General features: G+C 43.7%; 1 protein-coding gene across 1 annotated transcript in view; it reads left to right on the forward strand.

The window, feature by feature from the left end:
- The window catches only part of LARP7 (La ribonucleoprotein 7, transcriptional regulator), a 69401-nt gene that overhangs the window by 24948 nt on the left and 25879 nt on the right, over nt 1-18574 (forward strand). The window contains exons 7-8 of the mRNA XM_077476751.1: nt 8884-9243; nt 10338-10479. Coding sequence (XP_077332877.1) covers nt 8884-9243; nt 10338-10479 — 502 coding nt within the window. The remainder of the gene's footprint in view (nt 1-8883; nt 9244-10337; nt 10480-18574) is intronic.

The raw sequence follows: 18574 nt of genomic DNA on the forward strand, positions 1-18574 counted from the left end.
GTTATCCTGCACAGGAATTCCTACGTATTTTACATATATTGTCCCCCTGTTGTTGACCAGCACAAGGTAACCCCGCCCCCCAACCATCATGCCTCTATTTTTGCTATTGTCCTCAGAAGATTTTTACATTTTTCTTCAGCTCTGCTGTTTGGAAAAACAATTCTATAGTACTTCTCCACTATTAACAAGCTGCTGGGTAGATTCATGCCAGATATATGAAATCCTGTAAATCTCTCCAGTCAGCCAACAGCCCTAGTAGCTCTAAGTATGTCTGATGTATTAAAATCCTTGATGGTTTCTCCAGTTAGCCATGAAAAGTGATTCATATGAACTGGACATTCATGCCAAATATATAAAAGCCTGGAAGTCTCTCTATGTAGATGATTACCACAGGTTTTCCCAGTTTTTTACCAGTGACCTCTCTGTGACAGATCTGCAGTCAGTGGCATCCTATTACCACAGGACTTTGCTATTCAGGTCAGGGCAATATTGCCTGGAAATTCCTTGCTGAGTTATTGGTACCTAAGCTGCAGCAGTTCATCTGACACCAACTCTGAAGACTCTTGTTATGGGTTGTATGCCCTCTTATCTATTATATATCCTACTGGTGTGAACACTGATCACAGGTTTTTCCATACTGGTGTCATCTTTGTGATGACTTCGTACTCCCAGCGATGACAACCTCTGTGTTTCAGCTATCGCCGGATTTTGTCTCGCTGGGTCCGAGCCATATCTGTTTCTGTTTACACCTCCTCAGTGTGAATTGCCAAACTCATATGCTTGCTGTGCAAATAGAGGAACCAGACAGTGTGTTTTTTTTTATTTGTTGTTTTTTTTTCCCCACTGGTGTTCTAATGCGATGGTCCTGCTTCACTGAGGTGACATCCCCGTCGGCGCTTCAAAGCCTTACCGTTTTACACAAATCCATTATTGTTTGGGGTTATCGTCTTTAATTTCGGGACTATGGCTGTGCCATATTGTATGTGTGGTCCATCCTGGCAGCTCTGAGGTGTTGTGGCTGCCATATGCACCATACTGGAAAACCGTAATTTTACTGTATGCTGTATAAGGGACTGGGTTTTTCCACTTCTTTATTTTAGCTGAACAGGTCCCGTCACTAGGCAGTGGTATTTTTCTTACCTTTTTATGGTTTAATTTTCCCTCAATGTTCTTTGCAGCCAGTATTGAATTGCAAGTGATGTACCTGTTCTTACTGCACATGCTCATGCCCACTGACAGTCTCTCTGGCACTGCTCACACTTGTGTATGCATGTGTTTGCCAGAGGTTATTCCTCGTCAGCTAGAGTGCCAGAGATAGTAATGTCTCCCATCTGGCTCTCTGAGACACCTGATTTGCCTAGGACCCATTGCAGCCATTACATCCTTTTCCTTGACAGAGCCAATGACCTCATCGAGGGAACAGGATACACAAGTACACCAGCCTTCTTTTTTTTCTTCAGTGAGCTGCTAACCCAGTGACAGTCAGTGTCTCCCACCAGGCTCTCCACCTCAACAGTTTGGATCCAATTATTGTGACCTGGCCCCTGAGAAGCAGGCCGAGAACAGCACCCACAACTTTGTTTTTTTTTTTTTTATTGGGCCAGGGGGCTGCTGACATAGTAAGTTTGCTCTGTTCATTTCTCTAGGTAGGCATGGTGTGTCTGTGCATACTCCAGCTTGCAACTGTATATTAACATGGCACTGAGCAGTTCTCTCCCCTCTTGGGGCCTGCTGTGTCCTCACTGTGGAGTGAGAGGCTCTGCACTTTGGTCTCTCACTGGCTTCTCCTTCTCTCCACATTTTCCTGCTACTGCATAGTTTCATGTGAGCGTTTTTTTTTTTTTTTTCTGTATTTAGTGTGACATTGCAATAAGTTAAGTCCATCTTGTGGCAAATGTATAAGTTTCAGTGTATTAAGTGGATTCTGATCTTCAACAGTGTATTTCTGTACAGTGCAAGGGCTTTCCACATAGTGATTGATCGTATGGAACAGATGGCTGTAGCTTTAAATTTCAAATGTAAAGGTATGCTTTAGTCTTCCCCTCCTATCTCTCACAGTTGTCTCATGTCAATACAGATCTGTAGAACCCTTTGGTTTAAGTAAAGCACCATGGATTCCCTCTGCAAGACCTGTTTAATCCACATGACTTTTAAAGTGGTTGTAAACCCTTACAAACCACTTTGACCTACAGGTAAGCCTAGATTAAGGCTTACCTGTAGGTCCAAGCAATATCTCCTAAACCTATATGGTTTAGGAGATATTTGCCCGAAAACGGGCACCGCTGTCTACGGCGCATGCACCGTAGACAGCGGCGCGCAGGCGCACTGAGCGCGGCAGTTCCAAGAATGGAGCTGCCGCATTTGTCGACTCCCGTGCGCATGCGCGGGAGTGACGTCATCGCGGCTTCGCCGAATGACAGCGGCGGAGCTGCGAGACGCCACCAGCAAGATGGATGCGGCGGAGTACAGGGGACAGCGGCGACTTCGCTGGCTCCTGTGTCAGGTAAGTGACACATAATGGGCTACTATGCGATGCATAGTAGTCCATTATGCTTTACCTTTGCAGGGAAAAAAAGAGGAAGTAAACTCATCAGGGTTTACTTCCTCTTTAAGGGGCACTATCTTTTTTTGACAGACTCATGCTTCTATTGTCACGGTTGTTACTGGTTGCATAAGCAGCCACCTTCCTCTACAGAAGACACCTGAGCAACAGATTGCTCAGTCTCTGGTTCTCTAAGGGGCCAGTTCACAACACACGAGCTCCAGTGTTTTTTTTTTTTTTTTGTTTTTTTTTTCTGCATGGAAAGTAGGTTATATGGTTCCCAATGGCATAGTTTACACCAGTGCGATCAGTTCCAGGGCTTTCCAGTTGCAGGAAAAACAAAACGTGCTGCATTTTTCCTGGACTGTACTGTAATGTGTTTAAAATGCACCAGACTCCAGTACACCAGGGAAAAAATTAAAACATCTAGAAGGCATCCGGAAATGCATCAAAAGCGCACTAGAACATGCCAAAAAATGTGTTTAATAACATGCATGCAGGAACAAATCTGGAGCGTGTGTTTGTTTGTGGTGTGAACTAGCCTAAATGTTTAAAGTGGTTGTAAAGCCACTTTGTAAAGTACATGCAATCCCCTCTGTCAGAAAACGTCCTATGCCCACCTTTTTTCAGACTTGACTGCTCACTCTCCTGATCTGACAGATACAGCAGGTGGGACTAAGAATCCCCCACTGATGTCAGTCAGGAGGAGTCACGTAAACGCCGAGCGGCGCTCTGAAATAAGGTAGAAATGGGCTTTTTTTTTTTTTTTACACAGCACAGACACTGGAGCATAGGATGCTTTCTAACAGAGGGGATTGCTGCATGTACATTACACATTTATTTCAGCAGCGGGAGGGGTGGGCACTATCACTAGCTGACTGGGTGGGGTAGAGAGGAGAGCTGTGGGTGATGGAGGCACGTAAACTGACCAGATTGTCAATGCTCAGCAGCCATGATAAATCGTGGTCAGTTTACAGGGGGGAGGGCAGAACCAGGCAGGATCAGCCAGGTATTTTTAGTTTATACAAAGGGCCAAATTACACACCACATGCAGTCCAGTACGTTTTTTTTTTTTTTTTTTTTCTGCGTCAAAAATGCATGGAAAGTAGGCTATATGGTTTCCAATGGCATAGTTCACACCAGTGCAGTCAGTTCCAGGGCGTTCCAGTTTCAGAAGTAAAACGTGCTACATTTTTCCTGTAATGGGATGCGGTAAAATGCATCAAAACGCACTGGACCCCAGTACAGTGGGGGGAAAAAAACATTTGGAATGCATCTGGAAACGCATAAAAAAACGTACATGCAGAAACTCATCCGCGTTGGATCTGGAGTGTGTTTTTGTGACGTGAACCAGCCCTGAAACTCTTTAAAGGCTAGTTCACACCACAAAAACGTCTTCCAGATCTGTTCCAGGTGAGCTTCTGCATGCGCAATATTTAGTTTATGATGCATTTCTGGGTGCGTTCCAGATGCGTTTTTTTTTTTCGTGTGCGTTTGTTTTTTTTTTGTACCTGTACTGGGGTGCAATTTGTTTTTGATGTATGCGTTTTTCATATGTTTTACTGCATTCCAGTCTGCATGAGAAATGCAGCATGGTGTGTTTTTTTTTTTTTTTTTTTTTTCAAATCTTTTATTTCTAGAAACACAAAAATAGAGAGGGAGAAATAAATATATCCTAATAAGAGATCCACTGTAACAAATTGACATACTTCATCTTGGTCAAACCTTTCTTAATATTACAACCTATATTTACATAGTAACTGTTTCAACCCCTCTAACCAGTCAACCGGGCGTCCCTCTGCATATTAATGCCAGTTTCATTACTTTAAGCCCGTTACGAAAAATATTCCTGTGTCTCATTTTTTCCCCCATTCAATAAAACAAACGCAAACAAAAAAAAAATTCCTTAATGCAGCATGTTCTACTGTTTTTCTACCTACTTTCCATGCGTTTTTGGATGCAGGAAAAAAAAGCACTGCAAAGCATGTGATGTGAACTACCCTAAGTGTGTCAAGTTCCCAGACCAGTCTTCCTCTGCATGAAGGTACACCCTCACTTTTTTAGAGTGGGGTAACTTTTAACCTTTTGCAGTTGCTTGGATTGCTTGCATCCCAGCTGCCCGGGTGCGGTTGATGTTATTATGCCAGGACTACATCTGGAACTTTACTTTCTCCTTCCCAGTTTATCATCTCCAAACTTGCTGTGTCTCCACACAGGTCTGCATATCTCCATCAAGCACTCTAGTGTCTTTTCGATCAGTGTCATTGCTCCAGTTCCTGTGGCTGAACTATTTCAGGCTTTAACTTGAACCTTTTTCCCATTCCTAAATTTAGAGGGAATATGACTTTACCTGCCTTCCTTCACCAGGGAGACTTTCTGTGGACATCAAGCCCACGTTTTTACATGCCCCATTTTTCTAGTACATGTATTCTTCTTTGCTGTGGGACCCCTACATTACCTTTTTATGTGGCCCTGACCCTCAGGACTCGCATCTTCACCTTGGGTGTTTTCCCTGATGCATGCCTCAAAAAGAGCCCTGCTGCACTTTTGTGGTATCCCCATTGTGGAATACTTAGACGATGGCTGGAACCCACCCTTTGGTAAGGGTATCTGGGTATAGTCCATGGCCTCAGACCAGAGTGTTCCTTCTACTCTCCAGGAGGTCATCCGACTCTCCACTTTTGGTTGAGAGCTTTGGGTCAGATGGTTGCTTCCCTTAGGGCAGGAGGGGTCACTTTTGCCCAGTTTACACCAGAAAACGGTTTGTTGTCGTAGAACAATCGGGGTCCTTGGTAGAATCAATTTGTTTGACACGGAGGACCAGGTTGTCCCTGGCTTGGTGTCTCAGGAAACCATTGCTGGCTATCCAGCATCTTAATTGGGGAATTCCTCATCCCCATATTTAGGAAAATCCTCTAAATGGTTGAGAGCCTGTCAGGCTGAGGAGAATCCCAAGGCACCCTGTTACTGCGGAGGTCTTGAACATCAATGGAGCCTCCTCTTCTGACCAAGATCCTGGAACTTGGCACTGTTTGTTAAAACTTTATCCTAGAAGTTCACCCACTCTAGTTTTTGTTGGGCTATGCTACAGTCATGGCATTCAGTGACCATCAGGGAGCAATTGCCTCTGCAAGTCGTGTAGATCATATTCTGTCCTGGTCTTTACACCTGGAGGTGTTCCAGGAATGGTGTCACAGGTAGGGGACGCTGAAAGAGAACCAGGGTTGATTTTATATATATTATATTATATAATATTTTTTTTTTTTTTTAAATCTGTTTGAATTGGTGCTGATATCGCTGTTTTTACTAACCTGACAGCGTTATTATTCTAAATAGGAAACCTTCATTTTTGCAAATAATAAAATACTAACTACCAGAATAAGTCTTTACATTTAAAGAGCACCTGTCATTTTTAGATCCATCATGACAGTGCCTGTAGCGGACATCCACTCACCTGCTGCCGCCACGTCCCTCACCTTGTTGTGTGATGGGTCTGTCGGTGAGTCAACAGCAGGTCAGAGGATCTGCTGTGGGACAGAAAGGACAGTTGCTCTTTAAAAACTTTGATTTAAACCAAGCCTTATACTAGTGATTTTAATCAACTTGATTTAAATCCAATCCACCCTGATGAGAACCTTTATGGCCTCTAGGTTTAACAAGAATCTGGACGGGTTTATCTTTAGACTTAGGCTTCATGCACATGGAGTTTTAAAAAAACACTGCTTATTCCGGCGTTCAGCTTTTTTTTTTTGCCTGTAAAAGCATCTCTGTTGGTCTATGTGGCCATGTGGTGGTTACAGGCATATTTGAAGAGTGAGGTTTACAGGCGGAAAAATAACGTACCCAAGGCGCATTCTGAAAGGAGCTTTTCAGCAGAATAAATGTGCATGAACTCATGCATATGCACGTAAATGTATTCCAATGGATGGAGTATATATTTTGTCCAACTGTACAAGAAAAGGCAACTACTGCAACCTAAAACTAGCTTTTACACCAAGGTGCACATGGAAGGGCACATATTGCAAACAAACAGAAGTTTTTCCCAGCACACTTGCCAGCCTGCAAAACAACCAAATTGGCCCTAACAATTTTTTTAAAACAGAGGGCTTTGTTTGCACACATTTGCAAATATACTGTATGTGTAAGCTGCAGTGCACACAAAAAAGAACCTCTCTGTGTACTGCGGTCCTCCATAGTAGGTGCACAATGGATAGATTAAGGAAGGTGTTCCTGGAGGGAGACCACCTCCTCTTTTAAAGGCACAGGAACACACGTGATGCACAGCAAAGGCATCCAGTGCATTCCTGCACCCAGTTCAGCCTGGCAACCACCCCAACTTATTACTAGACAAAATGTTCTGTTGGTTTGCAATATATATTGTGGCCAGTAGAATGGATTTACTTTCTAACATCATGCGTGCATACATATTTGTAACATTAGAGTTGTTTTTCCTTCCAAATTCTGGCAGAAAAAATGCTGCTTGTTTTCATAAGCCTGTGTGCATGAGCCTCAGGGATACCTTATCAGAAGTAGTGGGTTCTCTAGTCACTTCATGGGATCTGTTTGTGTGTTGTGTGTGGTTTTTTTTTTTTTTTCCCTCCCCTAAATATTATTTCATTTTAATGGCCAAAGTAAATTAATATTCTGGCCTATGAAATGAGTAAATACCCCAGTGTTTGACATGCCAAAACACATTACACGCTTTACAAGCATGAAGCGTTTTTTCTGCCAAAAAGCCTGCTATCAGCTGGAAAGGGGACTTGAGAGCTGGGTATACGCCCTGTGTGCATGATTCCTTTTAATCTTGCAAATAACGCACTTAATGTCATGGGGTGACTATATTCACTCCTCCTACTATTTTGGATTTTTTTTCTTCTTCTTCTTCTCGTATTAGGATGGCCTCCTGATTTGGACCAAAAACACATCTTTCTCTCCATCTCCGTTACATGCAGGCTGTTTTTTATTTGTTTACATTTTTCTCCCCTGGCAAGGAGAGAAAGATGCAATGTATCTTTCCCTCCATTCAGAGGGAGGAGAGGAACCACGATAGCCAATCAAACTCTATCTCAGCGATCAGGTGATCATTTCCCAATTGTTAGTACATGACACTGGGTTCTTGGCGAGAGCCTGGTCTCTGTGTGGTGTGCTTCAAGCAGAAACATTGGTACATATGTATTGGTACATAATGAAGAAGACCCACTTCAGTGATGCTGCATATATGTGTGCGGGTGGTGAGAAGGGGTAAAACAAAAATTATTTGGGTTTACAATCTCTTTAAAATATTAATTCCAGGTGTTGCATTGTTTTACATGGTTACTTTGGTCAAGCGTTGGAGTCCTTCAGTGCTGGCTGTTGGATCATGAAAGCCAACCAGATTGGAAGCAGAAGCAGTTTGAAAGGAATTTCCTGCTTGGCTGTTTTTACAAAAGGGCTAACAGGGCCACCCAGCAAAACACATTTTCTACTAAAATCGGCTGAAATTTGATCTGTTTGGCCAGCTTTAGCCCTTGTACACACGGTCGGAGATTCCGAAGGAATGTGTCCTATCGGACCGTTTTGTCGGATAATCCGACTGTGTGTGGTCTCCATCGGACTGTTTGCGTTGGAATATCCGACGGACCAAGTTTTTCAACTTGTCTGTAAAATTTTCAGACAAAATGCTCCGATCAGACATACTCCGATCATGTGTAGCCTACTCCGACGGACAAAGTGCCACGCATGCTCAGATCAAATTCCTAGACCAAAGCTATTGGCTACTAGCCTGAACGTAGTCCCGTCGTAACGAAATAACATCATCACCTTATGTACAATCGGATTTTCCGACAACTTTGTCCGACCGTGTGTATGCAACAGTTTCGGACAAAATCCGTCGGACAAAATCTTTGGTTGTCAGAATGTCCGACCGTGTGTACAAGGGCTTAGATGTATTTGGTACCAGGCAACTAGCATTTTCACAAGGAGACAAGCAATGGCAGCCCAAGTATTTCTGTTTGGGTAGATGTTAAAGTGGTATTAAACCTAAAAGCAAACTTTTATATTACAGCTTGCCAATTCTTAGGTGCATAACTGCATTAGTTTTCTTTTTTAGGCTTTCTTTCCTTTATTTTCACTTGATGATCTGGACAGAGTCTGTTAAAAAAAAAAAAAAAAAAAAAGCCATCTTGCAGTTTACCACTGATGGGTGCTTATTTGATCAGCTCATATTATTATTTGTGTACAATATTGATCCCAGTACTGCAAGGCAGAAGTGCTAGCCACTAATACACTGTGCTTATAAGTGAATGTGTTTAATGCTGGAATTGTTCTATGTCATTATTCTAATACCTTACTCTGTTTCCTAGAAGAGAAAAAGAAGAAGAAAAAGAAAAAGTCAAAGAGTAGAAAAGAGAGTGAGGAAAAAGCAGAGGAGGAAAATAATGATGCACCTTCAAAGGAGGAAAAACCTAAGAGGCATCGCAGTGTGTCAGAAAGTTCAGTGGCTGAATCGTCCGATACTAATAAACAGTCTTCAAGGAGGGAAAAGAAGAAGAAGAAGAAGAGAGATAGAGCAGAGAGTTCTGACCAGTCTGATGAGGTTAGACCATCCAAGAGAAAACATACAGAGAGTAGCTCAGACCATGACTCCTCCTATTCAAAGCAAAGGAAAATGCATTCTGAATCTGTTGATTCAAAGTCTTCCCGAGACCTTCTGGACTGTAAAGGTAATGCATTGTATTGCTCTTTTGTAAGTACACTGAGTTTTTCATATTCATCGCAGCTTGTTCTCTAGCTGTAAATAAGAGCATAAGCATTTAGAGGTTCATTTCCACTTGAGTGTTAGTTATCCACAATAACTCATTAAGTTTGACCTGCACTCAAAGTTTAACACAATGGAAAGCTGCCATGAGGGAATTATTTTGGAGACTGGTACTTGCATTGCAAATATGTGTTGTGTACTAGTTAAAATACTGTTTAAGTCGCATTGAGCACCCCCCTTCCATTTCTCCTTCTAAACCAAAAAACAAAAAGTGATGGGCACAGAAGCATATATTTACCCTATATTAGACTTCAGTTGGATGTGTGAACCTGATTGAAGGGTTCCCTTCACTCGCATGCAATTGTTTTGTATGGGTGTGCTTATTGCACTCGTTTATTTCTGTGCAATGCGAAGTTGTCTCTATATTTGTATCTGTTTCACATCTTTGAATGAATAAATAAAGTCGGTTATAGGCGGTTCAAATCTCTGCCGCTTCAGCAGGAACTGGACTAGATTCGAACCATGTATGAGCAGGCTGAATATACCCAAGTCGATCGATCAATTCAATTGGGTACAACCAGCCTGCTGGATTTTACATATGATTATTGCAAGCGGCTGTTTTAGCCGCTAGCAATAATCACTGTCTTCTGGTAGGGATGGTTGCAGTAAAGAAATTCGCTCCAGCCTAAGTTGATGTATCATGCAACTCCCCTCTCCACTTCTTTTTCTTGTAGAAGTGACCGGTCACTGATCTGTTTGGCACAAGAATCCAGTCACCTCACTGCTCAAGCTGCCTGAGATCAAGGAGTTATTTAATTACATCAGTGCTGTTAGCTTTGGAAGGGGGTTCCCCACAGCTCTGCGTCTGGTGTGTCTGAATAATAGGCCATAAACCAAAATACTCCTGCTGCTAACAGGATACTCAAAAAATTTGGCCAGGGTGAAGTGGATGGCATCTAGTTTTAGCAGTGTATTTGTCAATGGTATGTTTCAAAGTCTTCATGGCTAGTCTTGTTGACCTTCTTTTTGTTTGTTTTTTGTTTTTTTGCATTTTATCAGAGGTTTCTACGGAAGAAGAAAAGGATACATGTGACAAGAAAGACGACACATCTAATGTGAAAGTAAAAAGGAAAAGAAAAAAGAAACATAAGGAGAGACACAGAGTTGGGGAAGAGGTGATTCCACTCAGAGTCCTGTCAAAGTATGTACCAGACATGTTTTCTCCAGCTTAATTTGCAAGATATAACTTATGTGATCTCACAGCAGAAGCAATTTGTATAACATTTTCCACTGCTGCAAGGGATATCCCACGATTTCTACAAAAATAATGCAGTGAGCAAATGCACACTAATATGGTAACAAGGCATTGGACAATGCAGGTCAGATCAAGCTCCTGCTCTCCTGGCCTGTATATAGTAAACCATTTTTTTTTGAGTTGCCAGTCATTGCTACTGAGGGTCTAATTCCTCAATCTAATCATGCAAGGTTTGATCATGTGATCATACTCCATAGCAGTAAGTCAGAATTTAAAGTATAACTTGAGGCAATATTTTTTTGTTGTGAATAGAGTACAGAGGGATTAGAATGCTTGTCTGTTTTTTTTTGTTTTTTTGTAAAATCTTTATTTAGAAACAATTTAGCATGAAACAACATACAAAATCAGACATTTAAAAACTGTACAGAAATATGCGAATGCCAAGAAAGACGTGTATAAACTATCTTGAGAATAAAGAAGAGGAGAGTGCATAACAATATAAGTAGAATTGCGCCTTGATACAGGTTGGTGATTGTAACTCTTCCCTGGACTTAAAATGGCAGTGCATTTTGTGATCGATTATCCCAAAAAATGTGTCCAGTGTTGACCGAGGGAGCAGAAGCTCGCACGCAGCCAGTTCCGCCTCCACTGAGGTGCTTGTGTGTTGAAAAGGATAGGGGACATCCCGCTGGTGGTAGCCCCAGGAGAGGGGGCCCAAATTTGTGTCCATCAACCTCTCCTGGCTCACCACACCAGGCAGGAATGCTGTGGTGCTCTGTTAGTGCTGGGAGGGAAAAACAAAGGCCAACCCCGCTAGAGGAGTCTTCCCTCTCTACAGCTGGCCACTATGACCATAAGTCCAGTTGTAAAAGGACCAAAACCGTGTAACAAGGAGACTGTAAATATTAGAAAAACAAAAGATAATAAGAGAGAGAGACAAAGGGAAAAGATTAGGAGAGGGGAAAGGGGCGGAGCATAGCTGTGATTTTAGGCAAAGTCTTCAATTCTGCACCGAGTGAGCTTCCTCAGGGTTGAGCCGCCTCCAGAGGGAGCGGAGGGAGGGGGAGGTTTTCACTGGGCCACAGTGTGATTGTCTATATGAGATCTAAGGGACGGTTCTGCTAGCTCCAGCAGCGCCAGATCTAAACTGTAGGTTTTCTGCCCTGGGTTGGCCACATAGTCCATCCAGCGTCCCCATGTGATGTGGAAGCGTTCCACAGTACCTCTACAAGTCGCTATCCAGTGTTTTGGCCTCTCTAATATTGTTTACTTATTTAATCCATTCTTCCCTTGAGGGGATTCTGGACTACTTCCAATAGATTGGGAGTAGATGCCTGGCCACATTTAAGAGATGTGGCAGTGTACGTAAGCTGGTCTAGTGTCTTGGGGGGTAGAACCTAATAGGTGGTATAATTCCGAGATCATGTGAGGAATTGGTTCTTCTTCTACAAAGAGGCGTTCAAAGGGTGTGAGGGAGGAAATGGATCTTATAGAGGGGCTGTGAACCTTGAAAAAGTGGTGGAGCTATCTATACCTCCAAAAGTTCATTTGGGAGCCACTATGTCTGGTCTGTAGGGACTCGAAGCTCAGTAGTTTACCATTTCTCATTGGCTTTCCACAGCTGGCGTTGCCATCATCCACCCAAGGGCCAAAAAAGGGGACCACAGAAACCCCCACAACGGAGCCAGAAGGGACATGGGAGGGGGTTTCCAGGGAGACCCAAATCTTGGACTGGGTGTGGAAACGCCAGTTGAGGATCCTCTGACGAGCGACAGCCTTGTAGTATCTCAAGGTGTCTGGAATCCCCAGACCACCTGCCTGTTTTGAGCGCCTTAGCACCCTCAGAGCTATTCTGGGTTTCCATGAGTTCCACACAAACCCAGAGAGCATACTAGACATCCGGTTAAAAAAAAATCTCTGGGCAGGGGGACTGGTATCATCTTTAAGAAAGAGAGTATGCGTGGCAGAATGTTCATTTTTATGATGTTAATGAGACCTAACCACGTAAAGGCAGTCTTGGTCCATTGGGAAAGATCACTCTTGACTGCTTCTAGTAAGGGGGGATAATTAGCGGCATAGAGGGTGTCATAACTGTCTGTTAATTGCATACCCTAATGGAGGACTTGGCCCAAGTAAAGAGAAAGGTGGCTTGTAGGCTATTTGCTAAGGAGGGGGTCAGGTGGATGGGTAATATCTCCGATTTAAAGAAGTTAATCTTAAAATTGGAGAGCATCCCAAATCGCTTTAGTTCCCTCATCAGGTTTGGCAGCAAGATCAGAGGCTCCGAGAGGTGGAAGAGCACATCGTCTGCATAGGCTGACAGTTTGTGTTCAGTGTTTACCACCTTCAGGCCCTTTATGTCCACGTTTGCTCTTACAGCGCATTAACAGCAGCTCTAATACAAGGGCGAAGAGGAGGGGGGGAAAAGGGGGCGCCCCTGTCTCGTGCCATTCCTGATTGGGAATCGGGGGGGAGCACTCCATTTACTTTGACCTGCACGCAAGGAGTAGAGTACAAGGCCATAATTGAGGTCAGCATGCGCTGTCCCATCCCCTGGGCCTCTAACACTGCCCTTAGTTATGACCAATCAACGCGGTCGAAAGCCTTTTCGGCATCGGTCAAAATAATTTTATATAGGGCTTCTGATCGGGACTGGTCCCGATCAGAAGCCCTATATAAAATTATTTTGACCGGGCCCAGTGGATGAGTTGGATGGCTCTTATGGAGTTGTCCCTCGCCTCTCTCCCAGTAATAAACCCAGTTTGGTCGGGGTGCATGGGGCATAAGACGCCAAAGCCTATTCGCCAGGATTTTTGCTAGAATCTTGATGACTTGTCCATTTTTATTGCTGTCCGTGTCCCTCTATTTGTCCTGTTTACCTTTTTATCATTGAAAGTAAGGAAAATCACGATATTTGTGTTGTCCCCAGAAAAGTAATAGAGGGGAAATCTTTCATTGGTGACACTAGTTCTGGTGACCTGGGGGTTCCTAAAGGATTCCCTTAATTTTTCAGGGATTTTCTCTCACTTCCTGTTTGACTGCAGGACAGGAAGTGAAGGGACAATCTCTGAGATGGGGCTTGGAAGGCAAAAATAAGCCTTACAGGGGTTATAACTTTCCCTTGCTCTACCCAAAATGGGGGGGGGGGGGGAATTTTGCCTAAAGTTCTACTTTAATTTATGGCAATTTAGTATGAACTTGAAACCTGAAAACATAATTGGGTTGGAAGTCATGGCTGTCTAGTTCAGCCTGTCACAATCTACAGGTATTTGTTCTCAGACCTTGGGAAACTATAATAAATTTTGCATTTGAGGGGCAAAAATTCCTTTCAGAGGAAGTCTATTAATAACTTGAATCAAAATATGTTTTAGTATCTTATACTAGTGAATACTTTAATTTCTCAAAAAACAATTGAGTTCTTTAATTCTATTATTGGTTTTGCCAATATTACTCTTATATCATGTACCAGAACGTTATACCAACGTGCTTTGTCCATTTGGGAAAAAAGTTTTCCGAGTCCTGTGCAGAAGCATAACTTTCCTCTACTCTCCTGCTTCTCCATTCAGTGTTAGTTGGAGGAAATGCCCAGTACTTTTTGGGTGTGGAGAAACCTGTGACTCGGACAATCGGCACTGTCACACAGGGAATACTTAGCCCTACATAGGCTATAACTCTAGTGAATTGTAGCATACACAGGACATTCTTTTTCTCTTGTTTGCTAAATGGGGCGGTGGGAGAGCAAAAAATGTAAATCTATGCTGCAGGGGAAGGGGCATTAAAGTGAAGCTGCTAACTTGCCCTGCAGGTTCACCTTAAACACTTTTGTGCTAAAGAACCCTTTCCTACACAGATGATAAAATATTCTTTAATTAATAGATGGCACATTCTTTTTTCTTTATAAAGAATGCTTTCAAATGCTTATTTAGGATAGGAAATAATGAATAAGGCTGAATACTTGCCTTATTTCTTGCTCCCACAAAAGCAAGAAATAAGACTGTAAGATTGGTCCCTGAAGGTCCTCTTCACCGCCTGACCAAATGTAACTTGGTGCCATTAAGTACAATGCTTGATCAGTTGGTCCTGCATTGTACACAAGAATGCCCAGGAGTGTTAATTAGCAGAGGAGAGCTGCGGCTGTTTGGGGAGGTGTGATAAGTAACTCTCCTTATTTATTATCTCTTATGCGCCCCATACACACGGTCTGAAATTCAGACGGAAAAAGTTTGAGAGCTGGATCTAAAATTTTCCGACAACAAAATCCGATCTGAGTTTTTCCAATTGTGTGTAGAGAATTCCGACGCACAAAGTGCCACGCATGCTCAGAAAAAATTTGAAGACGAAAGCTATTGGCCTCTACATACTCCCGTTGTATGTTTTTGTACGTCGCCTCCTTCCGAACGATCAGATTTTCCGACAACTTTGTGCGACAGTGTGTATGCAAGACAAGTTTTGGCCAAAATCTGTCGGAAAAAATCCAATGCCACACACCGTATGGGGCATTAGACATAGCTATCCTTGCAATGTGGAGGGGGGGAACGGGAACCCACAGTAAAGGTAACGTTCTCTGTAGCCCAGAGTTCAACCTTAAGGCCATCTATATTGTTTAACTGAACTTTAATGCTGCCTTACTAAGAATTTGAAACTACTGTCTATACTTATTTGTTTATGAAAGTGTCACTTATTTTGTATTATGCCTCCCTGAACAAGATCAAACATTTCAACCTTATTTTGTTGCCCCCTTTTGCACTGCAATCTGTCCAGGCCAGTTGTAAAACCCCCTACAAGCCTGGTTTTATCAGCTTATAATTGATTAATTTTGAATTCCCCCCCCCCCCACCCCCCACCTTCCCAGTATAAATGTAGTTAATTTCTTGGGACGGCTGGTGAAGGTTTAGGCTGGTCACTCCTTGCACAAAGTGTCACACCGGCAACAAGTGTGTTTGGCCCTTGTACATGGGCACTTTGACTAAGGCACGTGCTCTTGAGCGAGCATGGCGTAAATCTAAATCCCTGCAAGACTTTACCCTCTACAAATCTGCCCTTCTCAAATACAACTCCTGCCTCCACACTGCTAAACAAACCTATTACAACACTCTTATTAAAACCCTCTCATCCAAACCTCGTTGGCTCTTTTCTACCCTTAATTCCTTACTTCACCCACCACTGCCCCCACCCACAAACTTGCTTACTGCTCAACAGATTTTCAATAGCAAAATCAACACAATTCGTAAGGAGATGACCAGCATTCAAATTCCTCCCCTACCCAACGCATCGGGTCCAACACCACATGAATACTCTCCTCCTTTTGCCCAGTTACCACAGATGAAGTTGATAAACTCCTCTCCATGGCCCACCTCACTACGTGTCCCCTGGACCCTGTCCCCTCTCAATTACTGTGACCACCTTCCCACTCTATCCTAAACTCCCTAACCCACATCTTCAACCTCTCCCTCTCCTCCTCCGAATACCTTCCCTTCCTTACTCAAACAAACATGCACTGGTTATCTCCATACTCAAAAAACCTTCACTAGACTCCACTTGTTTGATCTCCATACTCCCAGTTGCCTCCAAGCTCATCGAACGCCTTGTCCATGACCGAATGAGTCACTACCTCACGGACAACAACATTCTACTGAAACTGCCCTACTAAAACTCACCAATGAGCTACTAACTGCTAAAACCAATGGGCACTACTCCATACTCCTACTTTTAGACCTCTCTTTGACACAGTTGACCACCTGCTCTTCCTCAGCAAATTACACTCCCTTGGCCTCCTTGCTTCTGCTTTATCCTGGTTCTCCTACCTATCTAAGCGCACTTTCAGTGTAACTTACACATGACTCCATCTTCTCCACTCCCTTTCCTCTTTCTGTTGGGGTACCCCAAGTCTCTGTCCTAGGGCCTCTCCTATTTCCACTCTATATCTCTTCCCTGGGCTTCCAATACCACCTGTATGCTGGCAAAGCCCAGATCAACTCCTCAACTCACCCCCTCGATCTCCTCACGGATCTCAAACTTACTGAATGACATATCGATATAGATATCACACCACTTCCTCAAACTCAATCTTTCTAAATCTAAGCTTGTTATATTTCCTCCTTCATGGTCCCCCCCCCCTCCTCCCATTAATATCAACAACACAACTTGTAGCTGCAGGTATCATTCAGATATCCCCGCACAAAATCAAGGATGTCATATGGCGGGGGGGGGGGGGGGGGGGTTAAAATTTTGTTGTTGTTTTTTGTTTTTTTATTACACAAAGTTGTCCATTTATACAATATTTCTAACACATAGCATGTACATACCAAAAATGATACCCCAAAATAGATTCTCCTACTCCTCCTGAGTGCGGCGAGACCACATGTGTGAGACTTCCACAGCCTGGCCACATACGGAGGCCGAGTACAGCTGAGCATGGCTGGGTATCACCGAGTATGGCTGTGTCTTGGAGAGTCAATTGTCACTGAGCAGCACTGTGGGCACTACAGATCTAGCCCACAGCGCTGCTGCCACCAATCTCTCCCCTCACGCTCTACCGATTGGTACAGAGAGGGGAGGGAGGAACTGGCCCATAGCCGAATGACGGCTACAGGGCGGTGGCTTAACTCTGGAAGGGAGTACAGTGATGTCCTCCCAAAATCCCGCTCTCGCGCGCCCCCTGGGGAGCGCACCCATGACGCCGGTTTGTTTACAAGTTTACCGTGGTCATGGATTTTTTTTTTGGGTGCGCTCCCCAGGGGGCGCGCGAGAGCGGGATTCTGGGAGGACATCACTGTACGCCAGGGGTTGATAAATTTGCTTGGAATCTAGGAGCCAGCTAAAAAAGTTAGGAGCCAGGTCCGTGACGGCGATCTGGACCTGTCCCTGGCCTGACATGGAGACGAGTGAGGGGAAGATAGCCCCCAGCCCCCCACCTGTCTCCAAGTCATTGCCCATAGCTCTTAGAGGGACATTTTATTTTATTTTTTTCAAATGACAATTTTTTTTTTAAATTGCATTTTAGTGTAAAAATGAGATGTGAGGTCTCTCTGATCCCAGATCTCATATATATATATATATATAGTATAAGTAAGAAAATAAAAATAAATTGTAAACGTGCCCTGTCCCGCCAAGCTTGCGTGCAGAAGCGAACGCATATGAAAGCAGTGTTCAAACCACACATGTGAGGTATCGCTGTGATCAGAAGAGTGAGCAATAATTCTAGCCCCAGACCTCCTCTGTAACTTAAAACTTTCAACCTGTAGAATTTTTTAAATGTCGCCTATGGAGATTTTAAAGGGTAAAAGTTTGTCGCCATTCCATGAGAGGGCACAATTTTGAAGCATGACATGTTGGGTATCGATTTACTTGGCGTAACATTATCTTTCACAATATAAAAAAAAATTGGGCTAACTTTACTGTTGTCTTATTTTTTTATTATATTATTTTTCCCCAAAAAAGTGCGCTTGTAAGTCCGCTAAGCAAATACGGTGTGACAGACAGTATTGCAACGACTACCATTTTATTCTCTAGGGTGTTAGAATAATGTTTAGGAGTTCTAAGTAAAGGGAAGGGGATAGGCTGCCAGGCAGGGGAAGCTCCATTAGCATTGCTGGTTGTCATTCCAACGGCCACCACAAGAGGGCGCCAGATTCCAGAAGGAACCATAGGATTGCAGAAGGCCTCAAAGCCGGGGGCTCAATTACCGGCCGCCGGCGGCCCGGCCCGACGCGATCATGCCGGGGGGGTCCACAGAGACAGGATACCCCCAGCTGTGCTGCGCCAGGTCGCTAAATATAGTCGCAAGTGCGACCTGGCGCCCGGGTTTTGTCGAGCCCTGCTGTACGCCCTCCCAGAGTTAAGCCACCGCCCTGTAGCCGTCATTCGGCTATGGGCTGGTTAAGTGGTTAATGGCTTACCCTTTAAGCAGGCTATCTCCCCTTCAGTTTATTATGGATTCTGCTGCTAGACTAATACGCCTCACTAACCGATCCGTGACTACTGCTCCTCTCTGGCAATCCTTTCACTGGCTCCCCCTACCTCACTGTAAAATTCAAAATGC

Source organism: Lithobates pipiens, unplaced genomic scaffold (genome assembly GCF_037356315.1).
Source record: "Lithobates pipiens isolate NorthernLeopardFrog02 unplaced genomic scaffold, aLitPip1_a1.2 Scaffold_13, whole genome shotgun sequence".
In the NCBI taxonomy this organism is placed as follows: domain Eukaryota; kingdom Metazoa; phylum Chordata; class Amphibia; order Anura; family Ranidae; genus Lithobates; species Lithobates pipiens.